Source organism: Netta rufina, assembly GCF_964035555.1.
Source record: "Netta rufina genome assembly, chromosome: 1".
Taxonomy (NCBI): domain Eukaryota; kingdom Metazoa; phylum Chordata; class Aves; order Anseriformes; family Anatidae; genus Netta; species Netta rufina.
The window spans coordinates 41,012,194-41,034,903 of NC_140123.1; the positions used below are offsets into that span (position 1 = coordinate 41,012,194).

A 22,710-nucleotide genomic window follows, 5' to 3' on the forward strand; every position below is an offset into this window, starting at 1 on the left:
TAATTATTTTGCATTACTTAAATAAAATATACTGATGTTTAAAGCTAATAAGCAAATATATTAAAAAAAAAAAAAAAAAAAAAAAAAAAAAAAAAAAACATGGTGCTGCATTCCATTAGTTCCATAAAGTATTATCATGCTTGTTTTAAATGATTTGTGTCCTTTTAAAATTTTGTTTTGATATCTGAAGATATTTGAGAAGCAAAATTGCAAAATGGTACAGATTGAGAAACCTGTAGTCACAGCTGGTACCAACTAACTCTAATACACCCATGAAAATTAATGGATGCAGATGTGTTTGCAAAGAATGTAAACCACATGGAGAGGCAGAAAGAATTACACAAGAAACATTAGAAATCTGGAAAACCTGCTGAAAAATCAATGAGAGACGTAGGCTTTATCAACGTATTATTTCCCATCATAGTGTATAAGTACCCATATAAAGAGATTTTATGATTTCTGCTACAAGAGATCTAATGACTGGAAATAGTTACCTGTTAAATTCAGGCTTAGGATAATATTCCATATTTTAACCAGTGAGGATATAGGATTTTTGGAATTGTGAACACAACAATGTGGTAGTTTCTGTGTTGCTTGAACTTTTCATATCTACACTGATAGGATTTAGAAAGACATGTTCAAAGTCTTTGAGAAAGTGAAATGACTGGGTGAAATTCAGTGGTCCTTTTGCAGAAAATCTACTGACAGACTCACAGTCTACTGTGATCTACAGCAGTAGGTTCAAGCCATAAAATATATTATCCAGTATAAACTTGCTAAATTTGGGCATGAATATCGCACTCTCATTGGCTGTTGGGCTAGATGATCTTAGAGGTCTTTTCCAACCTAAATGATTCTATGATTCTGTGGTGATTCTATGTTATGGGGAATAATGATAAACTTCTGAAGGCTGGTCTAGACAAACCTGTCAAACTGACAATTGCAGGAGGCCTACTGATGAAAGCATTATAGATATAGAACATAAATTAATAAATCATGTTCTAGTGAGTGAGATAGTTTGCAGGACAGTCATCTCCATGGGAAAAACAGCTAGATCTCTGCAATGCATCTAATTGCATAATAGTTTTTCTTTCATGTTGTTTAATAGCAAATCTACTGTTTCTCTTTTACCCTTCATGCATGCACCCTCTTTCCAACTCCAGTGGGCTGATAAATAATTCTTTTTATATTCCATCCATTCTTTGTCTATTGCTTAACACAGATTACATATCAGAGACATTTTGGTGTTGGGGGCACACCCAACATCACCTACTGAGTACTCATTACTATTCAAATATACCAGATACCTTTTGGTGATATTGTCTGTCAAATAACACTGTCAAATAACATTAAACTGTTTGGCTACTTGTTCTTGGTTTCTTGATCATCCATACCTCTTTCCAACAGTTTTCTGTTGATTTTTGGCAATCCCTGCACAGCTCTTTGGACCATAATAATAATAATAATAATAATAATAACAGTAAAAAAGGCACAACTAGACAAAGTATCAAAATAATAGAATAATATGAAGTTTGATTATTTTGCTGGATTCACATTACAGTGGAGACCCTCACTTATTAGTCTGTGATGAGCATTCTTCCTTTTTCTTACTTGCATAGCTCTGTATTGTATGAAATTAAAAACATTCAGGGAGCCATCTGGCACTTAGTTACCATAGTTATCCGTGTCCTATCATTCCTCTCACTTTTTCTCTTTTCCATTTTGTATTAACATGACCCATAATAAGAATAGTCCTTGCAGAAGAATCTGTGGAGATTTATCCCAGAGCTTTACAGCCACCCTGAAAGAGAGGAGACCACATCTTCAGTGCAGCCCTTTCCTGATTTTGGAACCTAGATACCCATCTTCCTGCCCAACTAATTAAGTTAATTGATAATACAGGCAAACTTAGTGACTCGCAGCGGCAATTCCAATGCTTTCGAAGAATAAAATTGTACGTACATCCCACATGTCTGAGTCAAAGAAAATTAGTCAAAGAAAATAAAAAATGCCCACCTTGCAATACTGGTAAATTATGTACACTTGAGACTGTACAACATTCTGGGAGTTGCCAAGGTCATACAAGAATAGAATCACTGCGGTTGGAAAAGACCTCTAAGATCATCTGGTCCAACTGTCCCCCTACCACCAATATTATCCACTAAACCATGTCCCCAAATACCACATCCAACCTTTCCTTAAACACCCCCAGGGATGGTGACTCCACCACCTCCCTAGGCAAACCATTCCAATGCCTAGCCACTCTTTCTGAGAAAAAAATTCTTCTAATTTCCAAGTTGAACCTCCTGTACTGCAATTTGAGGAGTGCAATTCCCTATTGTCCTATCACTAGTCATCTGTGAGAAGACTACAACCTCCAACTCCCCATAACTTCCTTTCAGGTAATGTTCTGATCAAAATTTCCACCAGCCTTTTTAATATATATATTTTTTTAATTATGCTTTTGGTCATGCATTCTCAATAATTACTCTCAAAATATAGCTTTCTAAACTGTTGCAGAATGTGCTGAATGTAACAATGTACAAATTTTGGTTATTAATGTGATAGGATACCTAGATAAATACCTAAATACCTAGATACTGTGATAAATACCTAGAACTTATAAAATTAGAGTTGAGAGAAAAGTTGTAATTGCCTAATTTATGCCTTCATTCCTTTAAACAACTAATAACTTCCTTTATGAGGCATCTATAAAATACATGGGTTCAAACACAATAAAACTATTTTTTTGGAAAAACTTTCAAATTATTTTAATCAAATCAAATAAAGTTGTCAGGCTGTTGCTTTTCTGATGCAGTGCCAACTAAAAGCTTTCATTTCCTCTTCACTATTAAATATTCTTAATAACAAATCACAATATTGCATATACAGCTTTTGAAGTGGAAAAAAATCTCTTCTTATATATTTGAGACACCCATGTCTGTGTGACTGAAAAGGCAGCCAAAAATAACAAGCAGAACTCATTGCATATACAAGCAGACAAATTGCCACCAACCAGTTTTGTTTTTGTTTTTTAAAAGAAATGCAGTTGGATTTAGTATTATTAATATTCTTATTATTATTCCCTTTCTAGGTACTCATACTATACAGTTCTTTTGCTTTCTCTTTTTGTTTGTTTGTTTGTTTTTCAATTATTACAATTATTATGAAGATATTAATAACACATATTGAAAAGTGAAGACATGGAAATCTATAACTAAAAAATAAATAATTTTGTATTTTTTCTAAGCTATGCTATGAAAACCTATTAATTTACTCAACCAGTATTTACTCAGAGCTCTGTCCTTAGAGCACAAGTGTCTCCCTGACACACTTTCTGAAACTGAAATTGATGACGCTAATTCTGTTTTTCTGATTTCTATTAAGTGGAGTAATATCCAGAAAGAGACCAGCTATAACATACACTCTCCTGCCTGCCACGATAGTGGTAGAAAACAGGAGAAATATTGACTGTAATATGTTCAGTTTTCTGGTTAAAGGAAATAATAAATAAATAAAGAAAGAAAGAAAGAAAGAAAAAAAAATAAAAAGAAAAAAGAAAAAATTTAAAAAAGAAAAAAGAAAGAAAAAAAAAAAAAGAAGAAGAAAAAATAAGATTAAGAATTTACATTTTGAAAGCCTGGACTAAGTAACTAAGTAGGCAAATTTCCTTTTCTCCTACATGCAGCAGCAGCTTACTCATTATCAGGCACTTTCACAATTTCAGATTACTTTTCAATGCAAAAATCATACAGGAATATTAAAATCATACCAATCTAATCTTAAAAATAGTGTTCTGAAAAATGAAAAGAACATTAAAGGTCACTGAAAGAACTCTGTGTGTTTTCTCCCTAAATCTCCCTGCTTCTTCTGTTGCCACCATCATCCTTTCCACTCCTTTTATTTCACAGAATCAGAATCACAGAATTTCTAGGTTGGAAGAGACTTCGACTCCCTTCTCTCATCTTTCTGTCATCCATATCAGCTAAAGGATCTATCCATCCATTTTTGGAGAATGGCGCATTGCTTTGTAAGATACAAAATTCATTCTGGGAGAATTAAACTGTAATACTGAAAAAAAGTAATAATAATAAAAACAAACAAACAAACAAACAAAAAAACTTCCAATCTTCTTTTAAACTGATGAAATGGTTTTGATTTCAAATATTGCAAGTAGGCGATGAGGCCCCTCAAATTTTGCAAAGTCAGCTTCACAGATTTAGTAAGACATATGCTTTTTATTTGTTCCATGCTTTATAGTAAGTATAGAAAAATGAAAATTATAAATAAATACATCTCAAAGATTGTTAAATGAGATGAGTCTTTTTAATCTTAGTATGGAACTGCTTAAATAAAACCATAAGAGTGAAATGAAGTAATGCAGAAATGGAAATCCTGATATGGTTGATGACATTCATTAAATAAAAAGGAATTGGTTCATTGCATCAGCAGCAGCTGAATGTAGATTCAACAGTTTTCTTAGTAATGGAATAGTTATTTAAGCATGGATGATAAGCCTGTGCTACAAGCCCTAAGGATTTATAAAATATGTTTAGCAATTGTCTTCATCAAACAACTGCTGTAGTTATTTAAATATGGTGTTAAAACTGACAAAAATATAATCATTTGGCAGTGTTCTATTCTGTGTTGTATTGTCATATGATCAGGCATCAGGCTTATAAGAAAACTGACTGAAGCCTGAGAAACAAGATATTTGATGGGCTGGAATCCTGTTCCCATTGTCCTATGACAGTTTCAAATTCCCAGATCCACTTGAAGTATATCTGTTACAGAGTGGTCAAAGTTGGCAGGCATATCTGGAGATTGCCTGGACCATGCTGCTCAAAGCATGGTCACCTAGAGCCAGTTGCCCAAGACCACATCCAGAAGGCTTTTGAATATCTCCAAAAAATACTCATACAGCCTCTCAGGGAAGCCTGTGCCAGTGCCTTGCAGTAAAACAAACAAAACACCTTATATTTAGATTATTTTTCCTGTATTTCACATTGTATTTCACTCAATACCACTGAGGACACCCTGTCTTCATTTTCTTTAGTCCCTTCCATCAAGTATTTTTGTACATTGATAAGAACCCCATGAGCCTTCTCCAGGCTAAGCAGCCTGAGCTCCCTCAGACTCTCCTTGCATGTGGGATGCTCCAGCTTCTTAATATTTTAGTGGCCTTTCAATGGCTTCACTCCAGTATGTCCAAATCTCTCTTGTACTGGGGAGACTAGAACTGGTCACAGTATGCCAGGTGTGTCTCACCAGTGGTAAGTAGTAGGAGAAGATCGTCTCCCTTATTCTATTGACTACACTCTTCCCTAAGCATCACAGGATACTGTTGACATTCCTTGTTGTAAGCACACATCGCTGGTAACTCATGCAACTCATTGCCTATCAGGCCCCCAGGGTCTTCTCTGCAAAATTACTTTCCAGCCAGTCACCCCCCATCCTGTACTGATGCATGGAATTATTCTTCCCCAAGTGCAGGACAGTATTTCTTTTTGTTGTACTTCATTAAAATTCTATCAGCCCATTTGTCCATCCTGTTGAGGTCTCTGATGGCTAAACAACCATTTGGTGTATCAACCAATCACTTCTCATAGTTCTCATAGCTCTGTGGCATCTGCAAACTTGTTAAGAATTTACTCACATCCACCAGTGAATAACCTATCTTCCCTGTCCCCGGTTTGAGCCAGAGGCCCCAGGCACCCCTGCAGCTCCAGGCCTGTAAAGTTTCATCCACTTTTGGAAGTTCAGACTAAATTGAGTCTTCTGATGGACTAGGGTAGTGCTCCAACAGCTTCTGGGGACTGTGCCTCATGGCACAGTGCCTCAGTAGTATTTATGACTTTTGTGGAAGTTTCTTCACAAGCTTTTGCATCTGTTGTCTGCCGTGTACTGTAAGTGTGGAGGCACTATACTGTGTGTGCTGTGTGTGGAGGAACTGGCCAGCAGGGGACACATCTCATGAGAGGGCTCCATGAGAGTTGGGTGGAATCAGTTGACAACAAAGCCAGTTCAAAACAGAAGGAAGAAGTGTATGACCCACTCCTAGGGAGTGCCAAAGAGCATGGACAGGGGTATTTGCATGGCAGTGGAATGGCTCGTGAGAAGGGTAGTGCGCTCTGTCATGGTTTATAGGCAGCCTGCCTTACCTGCCTGCTCTCTTCACCAGCAGGTGAGGCCTGCAGCCCTGGAAGCCTCCCTAGCCCACAGCAACATGTTAAACAATATTCTATCGGCTGTGTGGCAGCAAGGAGGCACAGACATTGTGACCACTTGGCAGAAAGCCATGCTGTCTGCTTCAGTGCCTCCAGCACCAGGAAGGGCTAATGCCACTACTCCAGGTAGTTCATGCGACTACCTGCTCAGGTGGAGTGGGCCTGGGGTTTACTCAGGATGGAGAGTGTAAGTACACACCTGTGCAAGATGTGTGCATGTAGATGCCCTGCCTGGTGGCCCTGTAGATGCTCTGCCTCGTGGCCAAGCCTCAGGAAGAGACAGGGAGACTGAAAAGCAGCTGGGAGTCCGAAAAGGTAATATAGATCAAGAGAGCCATGCTCTGCCCTCTCTGCTATACCCATGCCAAGCTAGCATGGCCACTGCTGTGGCAGGCCTGGTATCTGATCTGCATCAGTATAAAGGCTGGAACTCTTGGGACACTGAGGAGCAGAAGTGTACATGGAGCCACAAGAGAAGTCCCTGTCTACCCATAGAGCTTCTGTTACTAAATAGGTATAAGTCTCTAAGTGTGGCAGACAAAAAAAAAAAAAAAAAAGAAAAGGCTATCTGTGCAAATCCTCCCTTCAAATTTAGATCAGCCAAGGTCTCGTAGCAAGTGCAGCGCCAGTACCAACATCATGTAGAAGTGGCAGTGAGTTGTAGTCATAGGTGACTTCCTTGTGAAGAGAACAAAGGCTCCTATCTATAGACCAGATCCTCTTCACAGAGAAGTTTGCTGCCTCCATGGGGCTTGGGTCAGGGATGTTACCAGGAAGTTGTTGAGCATAATACAGCTGTCAGACTATTACCCACTCCTCCTTTTTCAAGTGGGTACCAAAAACATTCTTACAGGAAGCCTGAAGTCTATCAAAAAGATTTCAGGGCCCTGGGGAGACAGCTAAAGGACTCAGGAGCATAGACAACATTTTTCTCAGTCCTCCCAGTAATGGGGAGAAACACAAGTCCTGAAAATTCCTAAAGCATGCAGAAGATAACTTCCTGACAAAAATACTGACTGAATCAACTAGAAAAGATGCTCTACTAGATCTGTTGTTTGACAGTAGGGAAGGTCTTGTGACAGACGTGACAGTGGGCTGCTGTCTTGGTTGAAGTGATCATGAAATAGTTGAGCTTAAAATCTGTGGTGTAAGGAGCAAAAAAGGTCAGCAGAATTGCCACTCCCTGGACTTTAAGAGAGAAAGCTTCAAGCTCCTCATGGAGCTAATTAGCAGCATCCCCTGGGAATCAGTTCTTGAGGGTTTAGGTGTCCATGAGAGCCGTTTGCTTTTCAAGAATCATTTTTTAAAACCCATGAGCAGACAATTCCTTTGTGCCACAAGTCAAGCAAGCAGGACAGCAGACCTGCCTGACTGAACAAGGAACTCCACATGGAACTACAGCAGAAAAAGAAAGTACATGACCTCTGGAAGCGAGGTCTGGCTTCACATGGAGAGTACAGAGTTTGCACTCTCAGGAAATCAAAACAAGAAAATCCAAATCTCAACTTGAGTTGACACAGGCCATTGTGGTGTCAAACAATAAAAAAAGCTTCTTTAAAAAAAAGTCAACAGCAAAAGGAGGTCAAAGGAAATCATCAGACTGATAACTGAAAGGGATGATGATCTAAGTAAGGATGAGGAAAAGGCAGTGGCATTTAATGATTTATTTTTTTCTTTTTCCTCTCTCCTTTTTTTTTTTTTTTTTTTTAATACTAAAGACAGATCTTGGGCTGCTGGACCTTAGAGCTGGAGGACCATGGCTTGGGGAGAAGTGACTTTCTATTAGTGTGGTCACCAAAATTTTAAGGGAACAGTTGTATCAGCCCAACATTTGTAAGTCCATGGGACCTGTTGAGATTCACCCCAGAGTGCTGAAGGAATTAGAGTGGATGTTATATCTGGATCTCTCTAAACAATTTACCAGAAGGTTTGGAAGTCCCTGCTGACTGGAAGCTAGGCAGTGTTAAACCCAACCACAAAAACGGCATAATAGAAGACATGAGAGAATACGCAGAAAACTGCAGATCTGTTAGTCTAACCTCAGTGTCAAGAAAAGTTATGGAGAAGATTGTCCTGGGTGATACTGAAAGGTATTTAAAGAACAAAGCTATTATCAGGCATAGTTAACATAGGTTCATGAAGGAAAAATCCTGCCATAGTAACTTGATCTCCTCCTATGCTAAGGTCAACTGCTTGGTGGATGAAGGGAAGGAAGCAGATATAATCTTTCTGGATTTTAATAAGGGCTTTGATATTGTCCCTCATGGCATCCTTCTGGACAAATAGTCCAACTGTGAAATAAAGTTTCACGCTGTGCTGGGTGATGAACTGGCTTGATAGCGGAGCTCAGGGGGCTACATCTGGCTAGTCACTACGGTTCTTTTTTCCGGGGTTCAGTCTTGAGGCCAGTTCTGTTCAACAGTTTTATCAATGATTGGAATGCATACTCAGCAAGTTTACTGGTAATCAACTTGGAGGTACTGTTGACTCCCTGATGGGACAAGGAAGGGGCCTTACAGATGGATCTCATATATTGGAGCACTGGGCAATCAGCAAAGACATGAAGCTCAGCAAAGGAAAATGGTAGTTTCTGCTTCTGGGAGAGAATAATGCCGGACATATGTACAAACTGGGAGAAGAGTGGACAGAGAGCAACTCTGCAGAAAGGGATCTGGGGGTGCTGTTTGACAATAGGCTCAACAATGAGTCAGCAGTGTGCTCCTGCAGCCAAGAGGACAAAATGCATTTTGGGATGCATTAAACACTGCATAGCCTGCCAGTCAAAAGAGGTGATTCTTCCTCTATATTTACTGTTGGTGTGGTCTCACCTTGAATATTGCATACAGTTCTGGGCTCCACCGTATAGAAAGGATGTTAAGCATCAAACAAAGGCAACAAAGGGCAACAAAGCTAGTAAAAAGTCTGGAAGGCATTTCCTATTAGGAGGAGCTGAGAATATTTGAGTTGTCTAGTCTGGAGGAAAGAAGGTTGAGAGGCAACCTCATTGCTCTCTACAACTTGCTTAAGGAGGGGAAATGAACAAGGAGGCGCTGATCTCTTTTCCCTTTCACCAATGACAGGACACAAGAGAACGGCACACATCTGCACCAGGGGAGGTTCAGATTGGACCTCAGACCTTCAGATTAAGGAAATTTCTTTACTCTGAGGATGATTAAACACTGGAACAGGCTTCCTAGGGAGGCTGTTGATGTCCCGTCACTGTCAGTGTTCAAGTGGCAATCGGATAATGCGCTCACTTTAACTTATGGTTAGCCCTGAAGTGGTCAGGTAGTCAGATTAGATGATCTTTGAAGGTTCCTTCCAACTGAACTGTTTTATTCTATTCACCTCCCAAGAAAGAAGGATAATTAGTTTCAATAACATCTTACTCTGCATGGGAAGAATATGTATATATATATATATATATATATACACACATATATATTTCACCTGGAAAATAATTCTGCTAATTATTTAGACTCAGGGCTTTATGAAAGGAAACAGTGTTATTTTTCAGCTAAATGAGATGTAAAAATGAATATAATCCAGTGTGCAATGGCATGCACTTTCCCTTCAATTACCTTCACAAACCTATGTAACAAAATACCTATTATGCTTAACTAGGTTCTGAGATCTGCACAGGTTCAATTATTTATACTTGAAGATTGGAATGGGATTTTTAGATTGCTTTTCTGTGGTGTTATAAAATAAAGGAGCACTGCCTATCTTATTTCTAGCTTTGCCTTTCTGCATCTTCATGATAGACCTAATGCATTTAAACCCTGTGAAATTTTAAATTTTACATGTAAACTGTACTGTGTTCTCTGCATTTGTATTTTTGCATAGACAGAATTTTAACTTCGAAGGATAAACTTGTATCCAACAATTTTTTTATTTATTTTTTTTTTTAAATGAGGAAATTACCTTTTAAGAAGAGGACAGACTTTGTTTTATCATGAAATTGAAAGCAATGAGAGAAATAAATTAGTGACTTGTAATCCAAGAATGAAACTTCATTAAGTAATACCCACACTTTACTTCACCTCTTTAAGATCTGACTTTATTCATTTTCCAGGTAGCTGTAAATTTCTACCTATCTCCTTTCTCACACACATCCACAGAAATAGACAATTCTGTAATCATTCTGGCTAATCTTGCTGCTTTGTCTGATTCTATTTTTGCCCTTTTTAAATTGTAAACCACTTTTCTTCCATACGAGTGCTCTCAAATAAAGAAAAATAACGACAGTAAAGTCTATCTTGTTTTAAATTATGCATCAGTTATTTAAACCTGAAATTTAATTTTCACAACCATAATTTTAACTGGGTGTGAAACACCATTATAGTTCTTGGGATACTGCATATAGGACAGCCATAGGCAAAACTGACAATTTAGGATGTGATAAATTGAAGAATTAGACCTGACCTACCTTCCTCAGTGAATATTCAATGACATGTTGTAGAAAATACCTCTCCCTATCTTAATTCAGAGGCTGGTATCAAGGCTGATTAAAAGAGTTATGAAAATACCCTTGCCCTCTAGGGCCAGACAATATTACACTGACATGTTAATATAATGCAAATTTATAGAGGTAAAGATCTGCCTGCCACCTCTTTATTTACATTTGGTTTTGTAGATGAGATAAGAGATTCTCAACCCTGCCACACTATTATCCTGAGAACCTGACTCAGAAATTATTATAAGTGTTGCCATTATGATTTGTAGCTCTTTAGTGAATTGGGTCATGATATGCTACTTACTAAGGTGCAAAGTACAATGACAAGGTACATTATAATTCAAAAAAAATATATCCCTGTAATGCTCCTGATGATTAAAAGAAAAAATCCAAAGCAAAAATCTAATATACATGCAAATCAACATTGCAGAGAAAATGCTTTAAAGGCTCAAATCTTCTGTCAACAAAGAGTGAAAGCTAGAATTAGATATTTCTCTTGATATTTCAACATTCAAAAATAACAATAATTTAATGACATAGAGGTACATAGTTCTATTCAACACTGAATAAAAGAAAAATTCTCAAATTAACCTCTAACCAGCTGCTTCTTGAATGGCAAGCAATATAGCTGTGTCAGACCATTGCTGTATTGTAGTAGCCTCTTGAAAAACTATTCCACTCTGCTTAATGCTTAGAAGGTTATAGTTTTTGAGGATTCAAGATTTTTATTTTATTTTATTTTCCTATCTGTGGCAATGCAGAATTTGAACATACCACACACTGAGCAAGATTACACGTATCCATCATAGTAGTGCCTTGTGAGATGCAGATATAGCTGAAGAAATTTACCAGTGCAAAAAAGCAAGATCTTTCCAACAAGATCCTGACTCAAAGAACTCTTTTGGTGTGCATGACATGAGTGTTTCTACTTGAGCAGTTCCGTTTTTCATTCCAGTCATACTGTTTATAATTAATCCTAGTGAATAATCTTCGGAAACTGTTTATTCTTGTTACACAAATGAACAAGGCAGTGGAAATTTATACTCTTGAAGCACATATGTTATAAACAAATGTGTTCTTCATGACTAAAGTATTAGGTGTTCATGAATGACAATATGTAAAAGTCCAAAAGCACTTCAGGCACCCTTCACAATCAGAATGTACTGCAGATTTGGCACGTATCAAACTCACAGTTCTGACAATTTAATCTTGATTTGAACAGACATCATGGTGTAGTGGGTTTACATGGCAAGGTTTTGGTAGCAGGGGGCCATAGGGGTGTTTTCTGTGAGAAGGATCTAGAAGCTGCCCCATGTTTGGTAAGGGCCCCACTGCTGACCAGAGCCAAGCCAATAAGCGATGTTGTTTTGCACCTCTGTGAGAGCATATTTAAGACAGGGAAAAAAACGCTGCGCCACACAGCAGCTGGGAGAGTGAAGGGAGTGAGGAACAGCCTTGCAGGCACCAAGGTCAGTGAAGAAGGAGGGGGAGAGGTGCTCCAGGCGCCGGAGCAGAAGTCCCCTGCGGCCTGTGGTGAGGACCATGGTGAAGCAGGATGTCCCCCTGCAGCCCATGGAGTACCACAGTGGAGCAGGGTTCCACGCTGCAGCCCGTGGAGGAGACCACGGTGGAGCAGGTGGCCCTGCACCAACGGAGGCTGCCGCCTGTGGAAGACCCCTGCCGGAGCAGATTCCAGGCCAGACCTGTAGCCCATGGAGAGGAGACCACGCAGGAGCAGGTGACCTGGCAGGAGCTGCTGCCCGTGGGAGACCCATGTTGGAGCAGTTTTCTCCTGAGGGATGGACCCCATGGTACGGACCTATATCTGGAGCAGTTCTGGAAGAGCTGCTGCCTGTGGGAAGCCCACGCCCAATGAGTTCATCAAGGACTGCATCCCATGGGTGGGACCCCACAGCACAGGGGACAAGAGTGATTGAGAAGGAGCAGCAGAGAAGAAGCGCTGTAGACTGACCGTAACCCCCATTCCTCTGTTCCCCTGCACCGCTTGGGGGAAGGACGTGGAAGAGGGTGAATGGGGGGAGAAGGTTCTTTCCTTTGTTTCTCACTTCTCTAGCTTGTTAGTAATAAGCAATAAATCTTACTATCTCCCTATGCCGAGTTTGTTTTGCCCATTACAATAATTACTGCGTGATCTGCTTGTCCTTATCTCAACCTTAGAGCCCTTTTCATCTTATTTTCTCCCCGTTCGTCTTTGAGGAGGGGAGTGAGAGAGCGGCTGTGGTGGAGCTCGGCTGCCCACTCAAGTGGAACCATGACACATGGTCATTTGTTCAGAGTATCTAAATATCCAACAATTGAGTGTCATATATCTGGAAATATGGAATGTCATCACCTAATAGAGTAGAACTCAATCAGTAGTATACATGTAGGGTTGTATGAAGGCCTGTATTATTTTCAAGTTGATTATTGGGTTTGACTGCTTGAAAACAACAACAACAACAACAAACAGATGCCTATGAAATGAGCAAGTGACAGTTATCAGTATGCTTTATCAAAATAAGATCTGGAAGTTTCCTTTATACAGTGTTCTACTTTGGGGCTGCAAACCATGATTGTATCTTTTAAGAATTCTTTTATTTGTTAATAGTGAGAGTGGTTACAGCACTTTCTTTGCAAATTAATTATTTGCAAATAATTTCAGTTTTGTCATACCAACAGGCTATGAGCTACTATAAGATTGTTCTCTTGACTTTAATGATAATATAATTCTCTGCTTGTTACTGACATTGGTTTCTTCTTGACTTTCTCTTTTTGGCCTTCTGTCCATTAGGACACCAGAGGTTCATATCTGCCTACTTATCTATAATGAAATCTCAGATTCTCATGCATGTGTCTATTGACCTCCTGTTTTGTTGTCTCCTCAGAGCGGTTTGCTCCACAGACACTCAACATACTGAAAAACTGGAATTATTTTGCTAGAAAACCCTTTTTATTTTACTAGCACGTATATTTTCTTTTATCTTTTAATGAAAGATGTGATTTTCCCAGTTTTCCTCCTCAGTATCTCAGAAATGGTGGTACATAAAAAGATGCAATCTTGCAAACCAGTGGAGAAAGAAAAAGGATCCCTTTATTCTCTACATTTTTACTGTTTATTTTATAGTTACCATGTAACTGTTAAAGCTGTATCAAACTTTTAGTTAATCTGCTTTAATGCTTTCTCCATTGCCTTGAATGTCTTTTTGATAAATTATAACTATATAGAAAAACATGTATTTACTGGGGCTTCAGCACTATCTAAAACAATTTCATTGCCACAGTAGAAGTTTCTTTGTTTGTTTGTTTTGTTTGTTTGTTTTTAATGGAAGACGTGAGTTAAACTCTGACTGACTTGAAAGTTATCCTTCTGTTTAGGTCTAAAGACTGATGTCATTCATCTTTAGATTTCCAGCACTGAACAACAATAATTTACAGCTAAATGTTTTATGAAAAAGGTAAAACTCAAGACAGCTTGTACACTGTCTAAATGTCTAACAAAGTTTATTTCCCATAAAATGAAGTAAGGTGATTATTCTCTGTGTTCACCTCATGAACTGCATCTTTAATCTGCATAATTTCTATTCCACTCAACAATTCATTATAACCCTGTAGTACCAACTTCCTTGTTACATTCAGCTTGTCCTTCACCTGTTTGAAGGCGATTTATATATTGCTTTTTTTTTTTTTCTGATATTTGTACTAAAGGCACCTTTTAAAATCTGCAGAAATTTTAGACTATATATATATATTTTTAGAAATTACAGATTTTAAAAGGAGAAGAGAAGGGGGGGGGGGAGGGGAGGTCTGCTTCTAATCTAGTCTGCTTCTAATCTTGTATATAAAATCTAATTTAGGCAGCTCTAGCATCAACAATACATGTATATAACATAATGTATGTTTTCAAAAACAAATGAAAAAGGATTTCTTATTGTAGATTCATCTCATTAAAAAGGTCTTTAACTAAAATAACAGCTTTATGGGATTCCTGGATAAATAAATAAATTAAAGCAAACAAACAAACACAAATTCTATTAGCAGAGCTTGTCAGGAAATAATATAGTTCCTGTACAATTTTAAATAAAGAGCTGTAGTGGGTTTACGTGGCAAGGTTTTGGTAGCAGGGAGCCATAGGGGTGGTTTCTGTGAGAAAGATCTAGAAGCTGCCCCATGTTTGGGAAGGGCCCCATTGTTTTCCAGATCCGAGCCAATAAGCGATGTTGTTTTTCGCCTCTGTGAGAGCATATTTAAGACAGGGAAAAAACGCTGCGCCACACAGCAGCCGGGAGAGTGAGAGGAGCGAGGAACAGCCTTGCGCCAAGGTCAGTGTAGAAGGAGGGGGAGAGGTGCTCCAGGCGCCGGAGCAGAAGTCCCCTGCGGCCTGTGGTGAGGACCATGGTGAAGCAGGATGTCCCCCTGCAGCCCATGGAGTACCACGGTGGAGCAGGGTTCCACGCTGCAGCCCGTGGAGGAGACCACGGTGGAGCAGGTGGCCCTGCACCGACGGAGGCTGCCGCCTGTGGAAGACCCCTGCCGGAGCAGATTCCGGGCCGGACCTGTAGCCCGTGGAGAGGAGCCCACGCAGGAGCAGGTGATCTGGCAGGAGCTGCTGCCCGTAGGGGAGCCAGGTTGGAGCAGTTTTCTCCTGAGGGATGGACCCCGTGGTACGGACCCATATCTGGAGCAGTTCTGAAAGAGCTGCTGCCTGTGGGAAGCCCACGCCGGATCAGTTCATCAAGGACTGCATCCCGTGGGTGGGACCCCACAGCACAGGGGACGAGAGTGACCGAGAAGGAGCGGCAGAGAAGAAGTGCTGTAGACTGACCATAACCCCCATTCCCCGTTCCCCTGCGCCGCTCGGGGGGAGGAGGTGGAAGAGGGTGGATGGGGGGGGAAGGTGCTTTTGGTTTTTTTTGTTCTTTGTTTTCTCACTTCTCTCGCTTGTTAGTTGTAGGCAATAAATCTTACTATCTCCTTATGCCGAGTCTGTTTTGCCCGTTACAATAATTATTGCGTGATTTTCTCGTCCTTATCTCAATCCTTGAGCCCTTTTCACATATTTTCTCCCCATTCCTCTTTGAGGAGGGGGAGTGAGAGAGCGGCTGTGGTGGAGCTCGGCTGCCCACTCGAGCGGAACCACGACAGTCTTTTTTGGCGCCCAACGTGGGGCTCGAGGAATTTGAGATAAGGATGATAGTTAGTAGAAGTAACGGGCAAAAATATGTGCAGGATGATTGTTAGGAATGTACAAGTTGTGAAGAATTTAAGAAAGCAGTAACTGTGATATGTTAGTGTGGTGAAGGGACGAGGGGTGGTGTGTGTGTAAAATGTCCACCTTGTCGGTGCTGTGATGATGTTATGTTTATTTTGGTGTGGTGAATTCTTTTTTCGTTTTGATTTAAGTGAATTTTGTGAAGGTTGTTGTGATAATTGTAAAGTAAGAGTATATTGTGAGTAATCTTAAATATGCTTTTAACAGAGGCGAGGGGTGGAATGTAGTGGGTTTACGTGGCAAGGTTTTGGTAGCAGGGAGCCATAGGGGTGGTTTCTGTGAGAAAGATCTAGAAGCTGCCCCATGTTTGGGAAGGGCCCCATTGTTTTCCAGATCCGAGCCAATAAGCGATGTTGTTTTTCGCCTCTGTGAGAGCATATTTAAGACAGGGAAAAAACGCTGCGCCACACAGCAGCCGGGAGAGTGAGAGGAGCGAGGAACAGCCTTGCGCCAAGGTCAGTGTAGAAGGAGGGGGAGAGGTGCTCCAGGCGCCGGAGCAGAAGTCCCCTGCGGCCTGTGGTGAGGACCATGGTGAAGCAGGATGTCCCCCTGCAGCCCATGGAGTACCACGGTGGAGCAGGGTTCCACGCTGCAGCCCGTGGAGGAGACCACGGTGGAGCAGGTGGCCCTGCACCGACGGAGGCTGCCGCCTGTGGAAGACCCCTGCCGGAGCAGATTCCGGGCCGGACCTGTAGCCCGTGGAGAGGAGCCCACTCTCACTCTCCCCGCTGCTGTGGGGTCCCACCCACGCAGGAGCAGGTGATCTGGCAGGAGCTGCTGCCCGTAGGGGAGCCAGGTTGGAGCAGTTTTCTCCTGAGGGATGGACCCCGTGGTACGGACCCATATCTGGAGCAGTTCTGAAAGAGCTGCTGCCTGTGGGAAGCCCACGCCGGATCAGTTCATCAAGGACTGCATCCCGTGGGTGGGACCCCACAGCACAGGGGACGAGAGTGACCGAGAAGGAGCGGCAGAGAAGAAGTGCTGTAGACTGACCATAACCCCCATTCCCCGTTCCCCTGCGCCGCTCGGGGGGAGGAGCAATATCTATATTGCTTTCCAAACAATTTTGGAAAATTTTGGATTTAACCATTTTCATCATCACCAGTCCCAGTTTTTATGTATTTCATCATTTCACATTTTTATTTTTTACAAAAAGCCCCAGTTTCTTCAATATAAAAATTCAAAAGTTCATACACACACACACACAAACACAAACAAATTGTTTCCCCTTAACCTCAAGTACCTCAAGTACTTCTTTTTTCTCCTGTGGAAAACATAACAACTTTTTTTGTCAAAAACTCAACATTCCTGAACAGCTTTGCTTAAAATATAAAAGTATATTCTAAATCTATGGACCAAGAGCACCCATAGAAGTGTCAATCTTGAATGATAAATTTTTTGAACTGCTTACAATAGCTTTTGGATCATGGCTCCAACTTGTCTTGGCACTGAGAAAAATATTTCTCTATCAAGTTTTTCCTGCTTTCTTAATGCTTTTGTATGTAATAGCTCAAGTCACTGCATTTTTACCACTCTTTGGTAATAGCACTGAACGTAATAGATTCTGTGAAATTCTGGAACACTCTATAAAAGACATTATATGTATTTCTGCAATGTTGTAATTAAATTTGGCATAGGAAACAATTTCAAACCACAGAGCTATTTAGTATTATGATGCCATTTGACATAGATTACCTTCAATACTTTTTATTCTAAGATTTGTGCACCATGCAGCAAAACTGCATTATGCCAGCCACTATATAAATGCATATTATGATATGTGTCAAATGGCAGGAAAAAAATGCAACTTGATTTTGTGCAACAGTGATAGAGTACACTACAGCACTCGCTGCTAATTGTAACATGGAAGTTGTAGTTGAGATGTAGGATGGCTAATAACAGCAAATGGTAATGACGTTACTAACTGGTCGACACTGATCTTATTTTCTAGTTTTTGGTAGATTCCAGCAATTTCTCAGTAGGAAAATAGATACAATACTAAAGATTTCGACATAGCTAACACATTGCCCAGAAGTGTCAAAAACAAACAAACAATAAAATGAATGCCGAACTAGAAGTTAATCAACGATAAAGTCATGGTTGAGGCAGCTTCCACTGCTACCAGTAATATTATACCATTATTTTGCGAAAAACAGGGACTCTTGACTTCAGATAGTTAATATGTATTATATTTCATAGCATACCATGTTAAGTATTATGGGATATGTAGATTTTCATTTGCAACAGTTCTAATATATAACAAAAGGTAAAATAAAAGGTGTATGTACTGAATTAATTTTAACTCAACATTAGTAGTGTGTGGCGTAATTCTATTGTCTTTCAGAAACTTGAAATTATATTAATTTAAATCTCATATCATTGAATATCCTTGGAAAATAAAATTGAACAATTTTTTTACTATTAAGAAGTTAAAGTCAGGTCAATATAACAAAAATGTTAAAAGTATGCATATGTATAGGCAAATTTTATTTTAATGTGTGACCCATTTCATTGCAAGAAAGATATTCAAAGTAGATATCATAAATTATATTTTAGAAATGTCCTTTTTTTTTTTTTCCTGCATTGAAAATAAATAGAGATGGCTAAAATAAACAGTTGTAGACATATAAGGACAAGAAAAGAGTTTATCTTCATTTTAGATTCTGAAAATGAAGAAACCATATGGAAAGGAGAGTTCAGATATCAGATTTACCCTTCTGATCACTTCAGATCACTTCTATCAGGCAATTTTTGGTTTGTGGCTAGTAGAGTAAGTAGTAAAGAAAGACAGGAGAACAGGAATACAACACAGGCTGATTAATGCTGAGAATGGTATGGATGATCCTTTAAAAAGCCTGACTGAAACTGGCTATGGGAAAATGTGCTCATGTGATCATGATGGAACTATTGCTACAAATACTTTGTAAAGTCTGTCACTGACATAGTGTATATATTCTTCAGTATATTTTCTATCAGAGTGGATAAATAAAAACACATAATACTTTAAATATGAATACTTTAAATGAAAGTCTATAACAACTTGATTGTTTGGTAAACAAAGATATCTTTACCAACATTTTTGAAAGCAAGCCTGAATATTCTCACCAATCTGATCTGTGTAAATTTTGGGCTTCTTTCCCTGTCCATCTTTTTTTTTTTTTCTTCTTTTTTTTCCTTTTTTTTTTTTTTTTTTCCTAAGTATTCATGCTTTGGTAAATAGTAAAAAAGTGTCTTAGCCTTCTTTATATTTTTAGTGATCAAAGAAGAACAATGTAAGTCCTTATTGATTGCTACTGTTGAAAGTGTTGAGCGCTACCATAGCTTAAAAAAAATAAATTCTGCACTCTAAAATATGTATCTGAAAAATGTGTTATATTTTTTAAACTTTTTTTCCTTACCTAAACCATGCCTATGTGTTGACATTGGTGGTAACACAGTCCAAGCCTTTGTCTTTGGATTGTAACATTCGACGGTGTTTAACGTCTTTAAACCATCCCGGCCTCCAATGACAAACAGCTTGTCATCAATGACAGCAACACCAAACTGAAGCCTCCTGCCATTCATCACTCCAGCCTGGATCCATATATTTGTTCTGAGATCATATTTTTCAATAGTTGTAGCACCTGATAAGACAAAATAATAGGACAATGTATATAAAATTGGCTACTTTTTTTTTTTTTTCTAAAATGTTAAAGTAAAAACTTTAATGCAATTATCTGATTACTTAAAACATTTGATAAGTATTTTACATTACTTTAGAAAGTGTAGTCCCAGGATTGCTACGGTTATTATTATCAGCATGAAAGTGGAAAAACAAACTGTACAAAAACTATACAGAATCAATGTATTATAAGCCTGAATAAGTTTCCCCTAGCTTTATGGGTTTTTTTTGTGTGTTTTTTGTTTGTTTGTTTGTTTGTGTTGTTTTTCTTACAGTTCAGTGGTATAACTGTCTGAGATAACTAATCTTGCTACAATTCATCCAAATTTTTCAACAAGAGCAAAAAAATGCCTGTGAAATTATGTGGAATTTTCATCAAAGGTGAGGAGTTGTTTCAGTTTGGGTTCGGTGTTGTGGTGTTGTGTTTTTTATTTTAGGTACTCATCTGTTGAGTATTTTGCAGACATGTTTCTGCTGGATGTACAGAATGTTGTATTGAAAATCTCAAGCAAGACATTTAAAGAATGTTTCTATATGTAGCAAAAATATTTCCTTCTATACTTACACATTTGATGTATTTTCACAGATAAACTCAAAAGTTATAGAGAACATCATATATATAATAACTTAGGTAATCATGAAGCCTCAGTTTTTAAAAGTAACTTGCATGAAACATGCAAATATGAGTTACAAAATTACATTTATTAACAAAACCAGAGAGATAAAGGAAGCATAATAACTTAACAAAATCACAGAAAGTGAATGGGCATTGTATCCCATTATTTGTAATCTGAGTTTACGAAACATTATTGTAAAGCATACCCACAAATATTTAAAGATATGATAGATATTTGATAATTCATGTGAACTGTTACTAGTGTTTTATTTTTACATAAATATAACAATGTTTTGTTTCCAAAGCTTAAATACCCCAACAGAAAGAAGCAACATATTTATGCTATGGTATTGAGCTTTACCAACTAACTATTTAGATTATAATAAAAAGTAGAATTCCATTGGAAATAATTCTTTTATGATTCATTAATTCTTTGGAGCAGTAGAGCAATGATCCAAGTAGAAACAACCATAATGAAAGCAATGCTTTTTTTAATTGAACTAAAAAAGATATAATTTAAATTCAATTTGTATTTAAGTGTAGCAGAGTAGAAATAATATACAATTCAACTAGATATATTAAATCTCCTGCTAGTTTTATGAAGCCATACAATCTATGAACCAAATTTTACATTTGATTAACAGATACATGTTTATTTATCCTTTCATCCCTAAATTAAAACTGATCTGTGTAATTGTATTAATTTTGAGGTTTGAAAAAATAAAAATACAGATTATTTGATACAGTTGTTTGGTGGTGCTGCAGGGCGTATTATAGTGATGGATATTAATAAAGTTACATTATAATACTTGAAATTTTTTATGCGCCAAATCTATTAATGTTAAAAGCAAATGACTTCTCTAATACCATCTACTTCAATGATACAGAATTCAATTTAGAAGTTTTGTTATTCTGATTTAAGAAATTAGTACTAATACAACAAATACAGTCTTTGAATTATGATAAACTATATATTTCCTAATATTGGTTAAATCTGAGTTTGGCATAATGCACTATTAAATTCTGTACCTCAGATTTGCTAGATGTCTGAAATCAGTTTATCCAGTAAGGCAACCACCTTATCTAGGGAAAAAGAAAACAAAACAACAACAACAACAATAACAAAAACACCAACAACTATCGGGATCTATTTTTGGTTTTGATTTTACTTTTGGTTCTGGAGTGCATTTTTGATGTTGATTTCCCAGTCTTGCACACTTACCACACATTGGCTCCTGTCACAGGACGTTCCTGAATAACTGGGTTCTATTTAGATGAAATCAAATTGAAGTATGTGTGCTAGTGATGTAACTCATGTGCTCCACTGATTCAGTCTTTTTGACCAGACAACAACTGCTCCAAAGTGGAACAGGTACTGATCCTTTAAAATGTTCTCAAGTATTGGTAACATTCCAGACTGCAATCCAGGCAAGAATAGAAATACCTTCAAATTATGATAGTCCTGGTATGAAATCAGATCATGGATGAATAGGAGATGATTGAATCAGTTAAGATATTATAGGTATTTTGATGATAGTCAGAAAAGCATGCTTTATTTTTTTTTTTCCTTTGGCTGAAGTATATTTCATATGATACAGCTTTATCTAAGACTGTGAAATTAAATAGAGTGAGTAGAAGACTATTGCCATCCCCTTCATCTTCCATTATGTCATATATTTATTTGAGTTTATTGTTATTTATTATTGGTTATTTATTATTTATTATTATGTTATTTATTATTACTTAGCTATCCGTGCACAATATACAGAGCCATGAACTAAAACCTTAACAATTCCTTGTTGACTCTTTCGTTCCCAACAGAATTACAAAACCTCTTCTTTTTAACTTAAAAACAAAGACAAAAAAAATTACCCCATTTATCAGGTATTATTAGTGTTTTGAATGTGCTTTCTCAAATTTAATAGGGTATAAAGACACAAGCAAAATAGTTTTAATAAGAACTAAGCCACTCAGAATTGAAGTCATGAGACTACACTTGGTTTAAAAATACACTGTAATACAAGTAATGTTTAGCCTGGAAACATCCTTCAAGAGAAAGGTGGTGAAACCACTGAAAGATAACATCAACAGAGATTTTCAGATGCATTTACTTGGAGATAACAGAAACACACTAATCCTGCAACATAGTGGAACTGAATACATGAATTTAATTTTCTCTTTCAGCCTTACATCCATTCCTTAACTTTATCCTAGACAGACCCAATAAGAATTATACTGTTTATATTTTGAATCTACTTCTTTTTATAATGTTTAGACTGTTCTTCATTCCAATACAAACTGAAAAGTACTGGAACTGGTTGGTCAAAAAATAAGTAATCTTCTTCTACCATTACCCAGGAAGAAAACTAGGCTATTATTTCTAACAAAATCATAGATTCATCAAATAAAAAGGATTTTCTTCACAGAGATGAGAAGAGACAAACCCAAGCCTGACTGCAGAGGATACTTTAAGATGCATAA

The 22,710-nt window shown here is 38.1% G+C and overlaps 1 protein-coding gene across 2 annotated transcripts in view; it reads right to left on the reverse strand.

The window, feature by feature from the left end:
• KLHL1 (kelch like family member 1) overlaps window positions 1–22,710 on the reverse strand; it is a gene marked incomplete at its 5' end in the record, with an annotated part of 235,789 nt that overhangs the window by 29,045 nt on the left and 184,034 nt on the right. For both annotated transcript variants that reach the window (XM_084284977.1, XM_084284976.1), the window contains one exon: window positions 19,351–19,575. In XM_084284977.1, coding sequence (XP_084141103.1) covers window positions 19,351–19,575 — 225 coding nt within the window. The remainder of the gene's footprint in view (window positions 1–19,350; window positions 19,576–22,710) is intronic.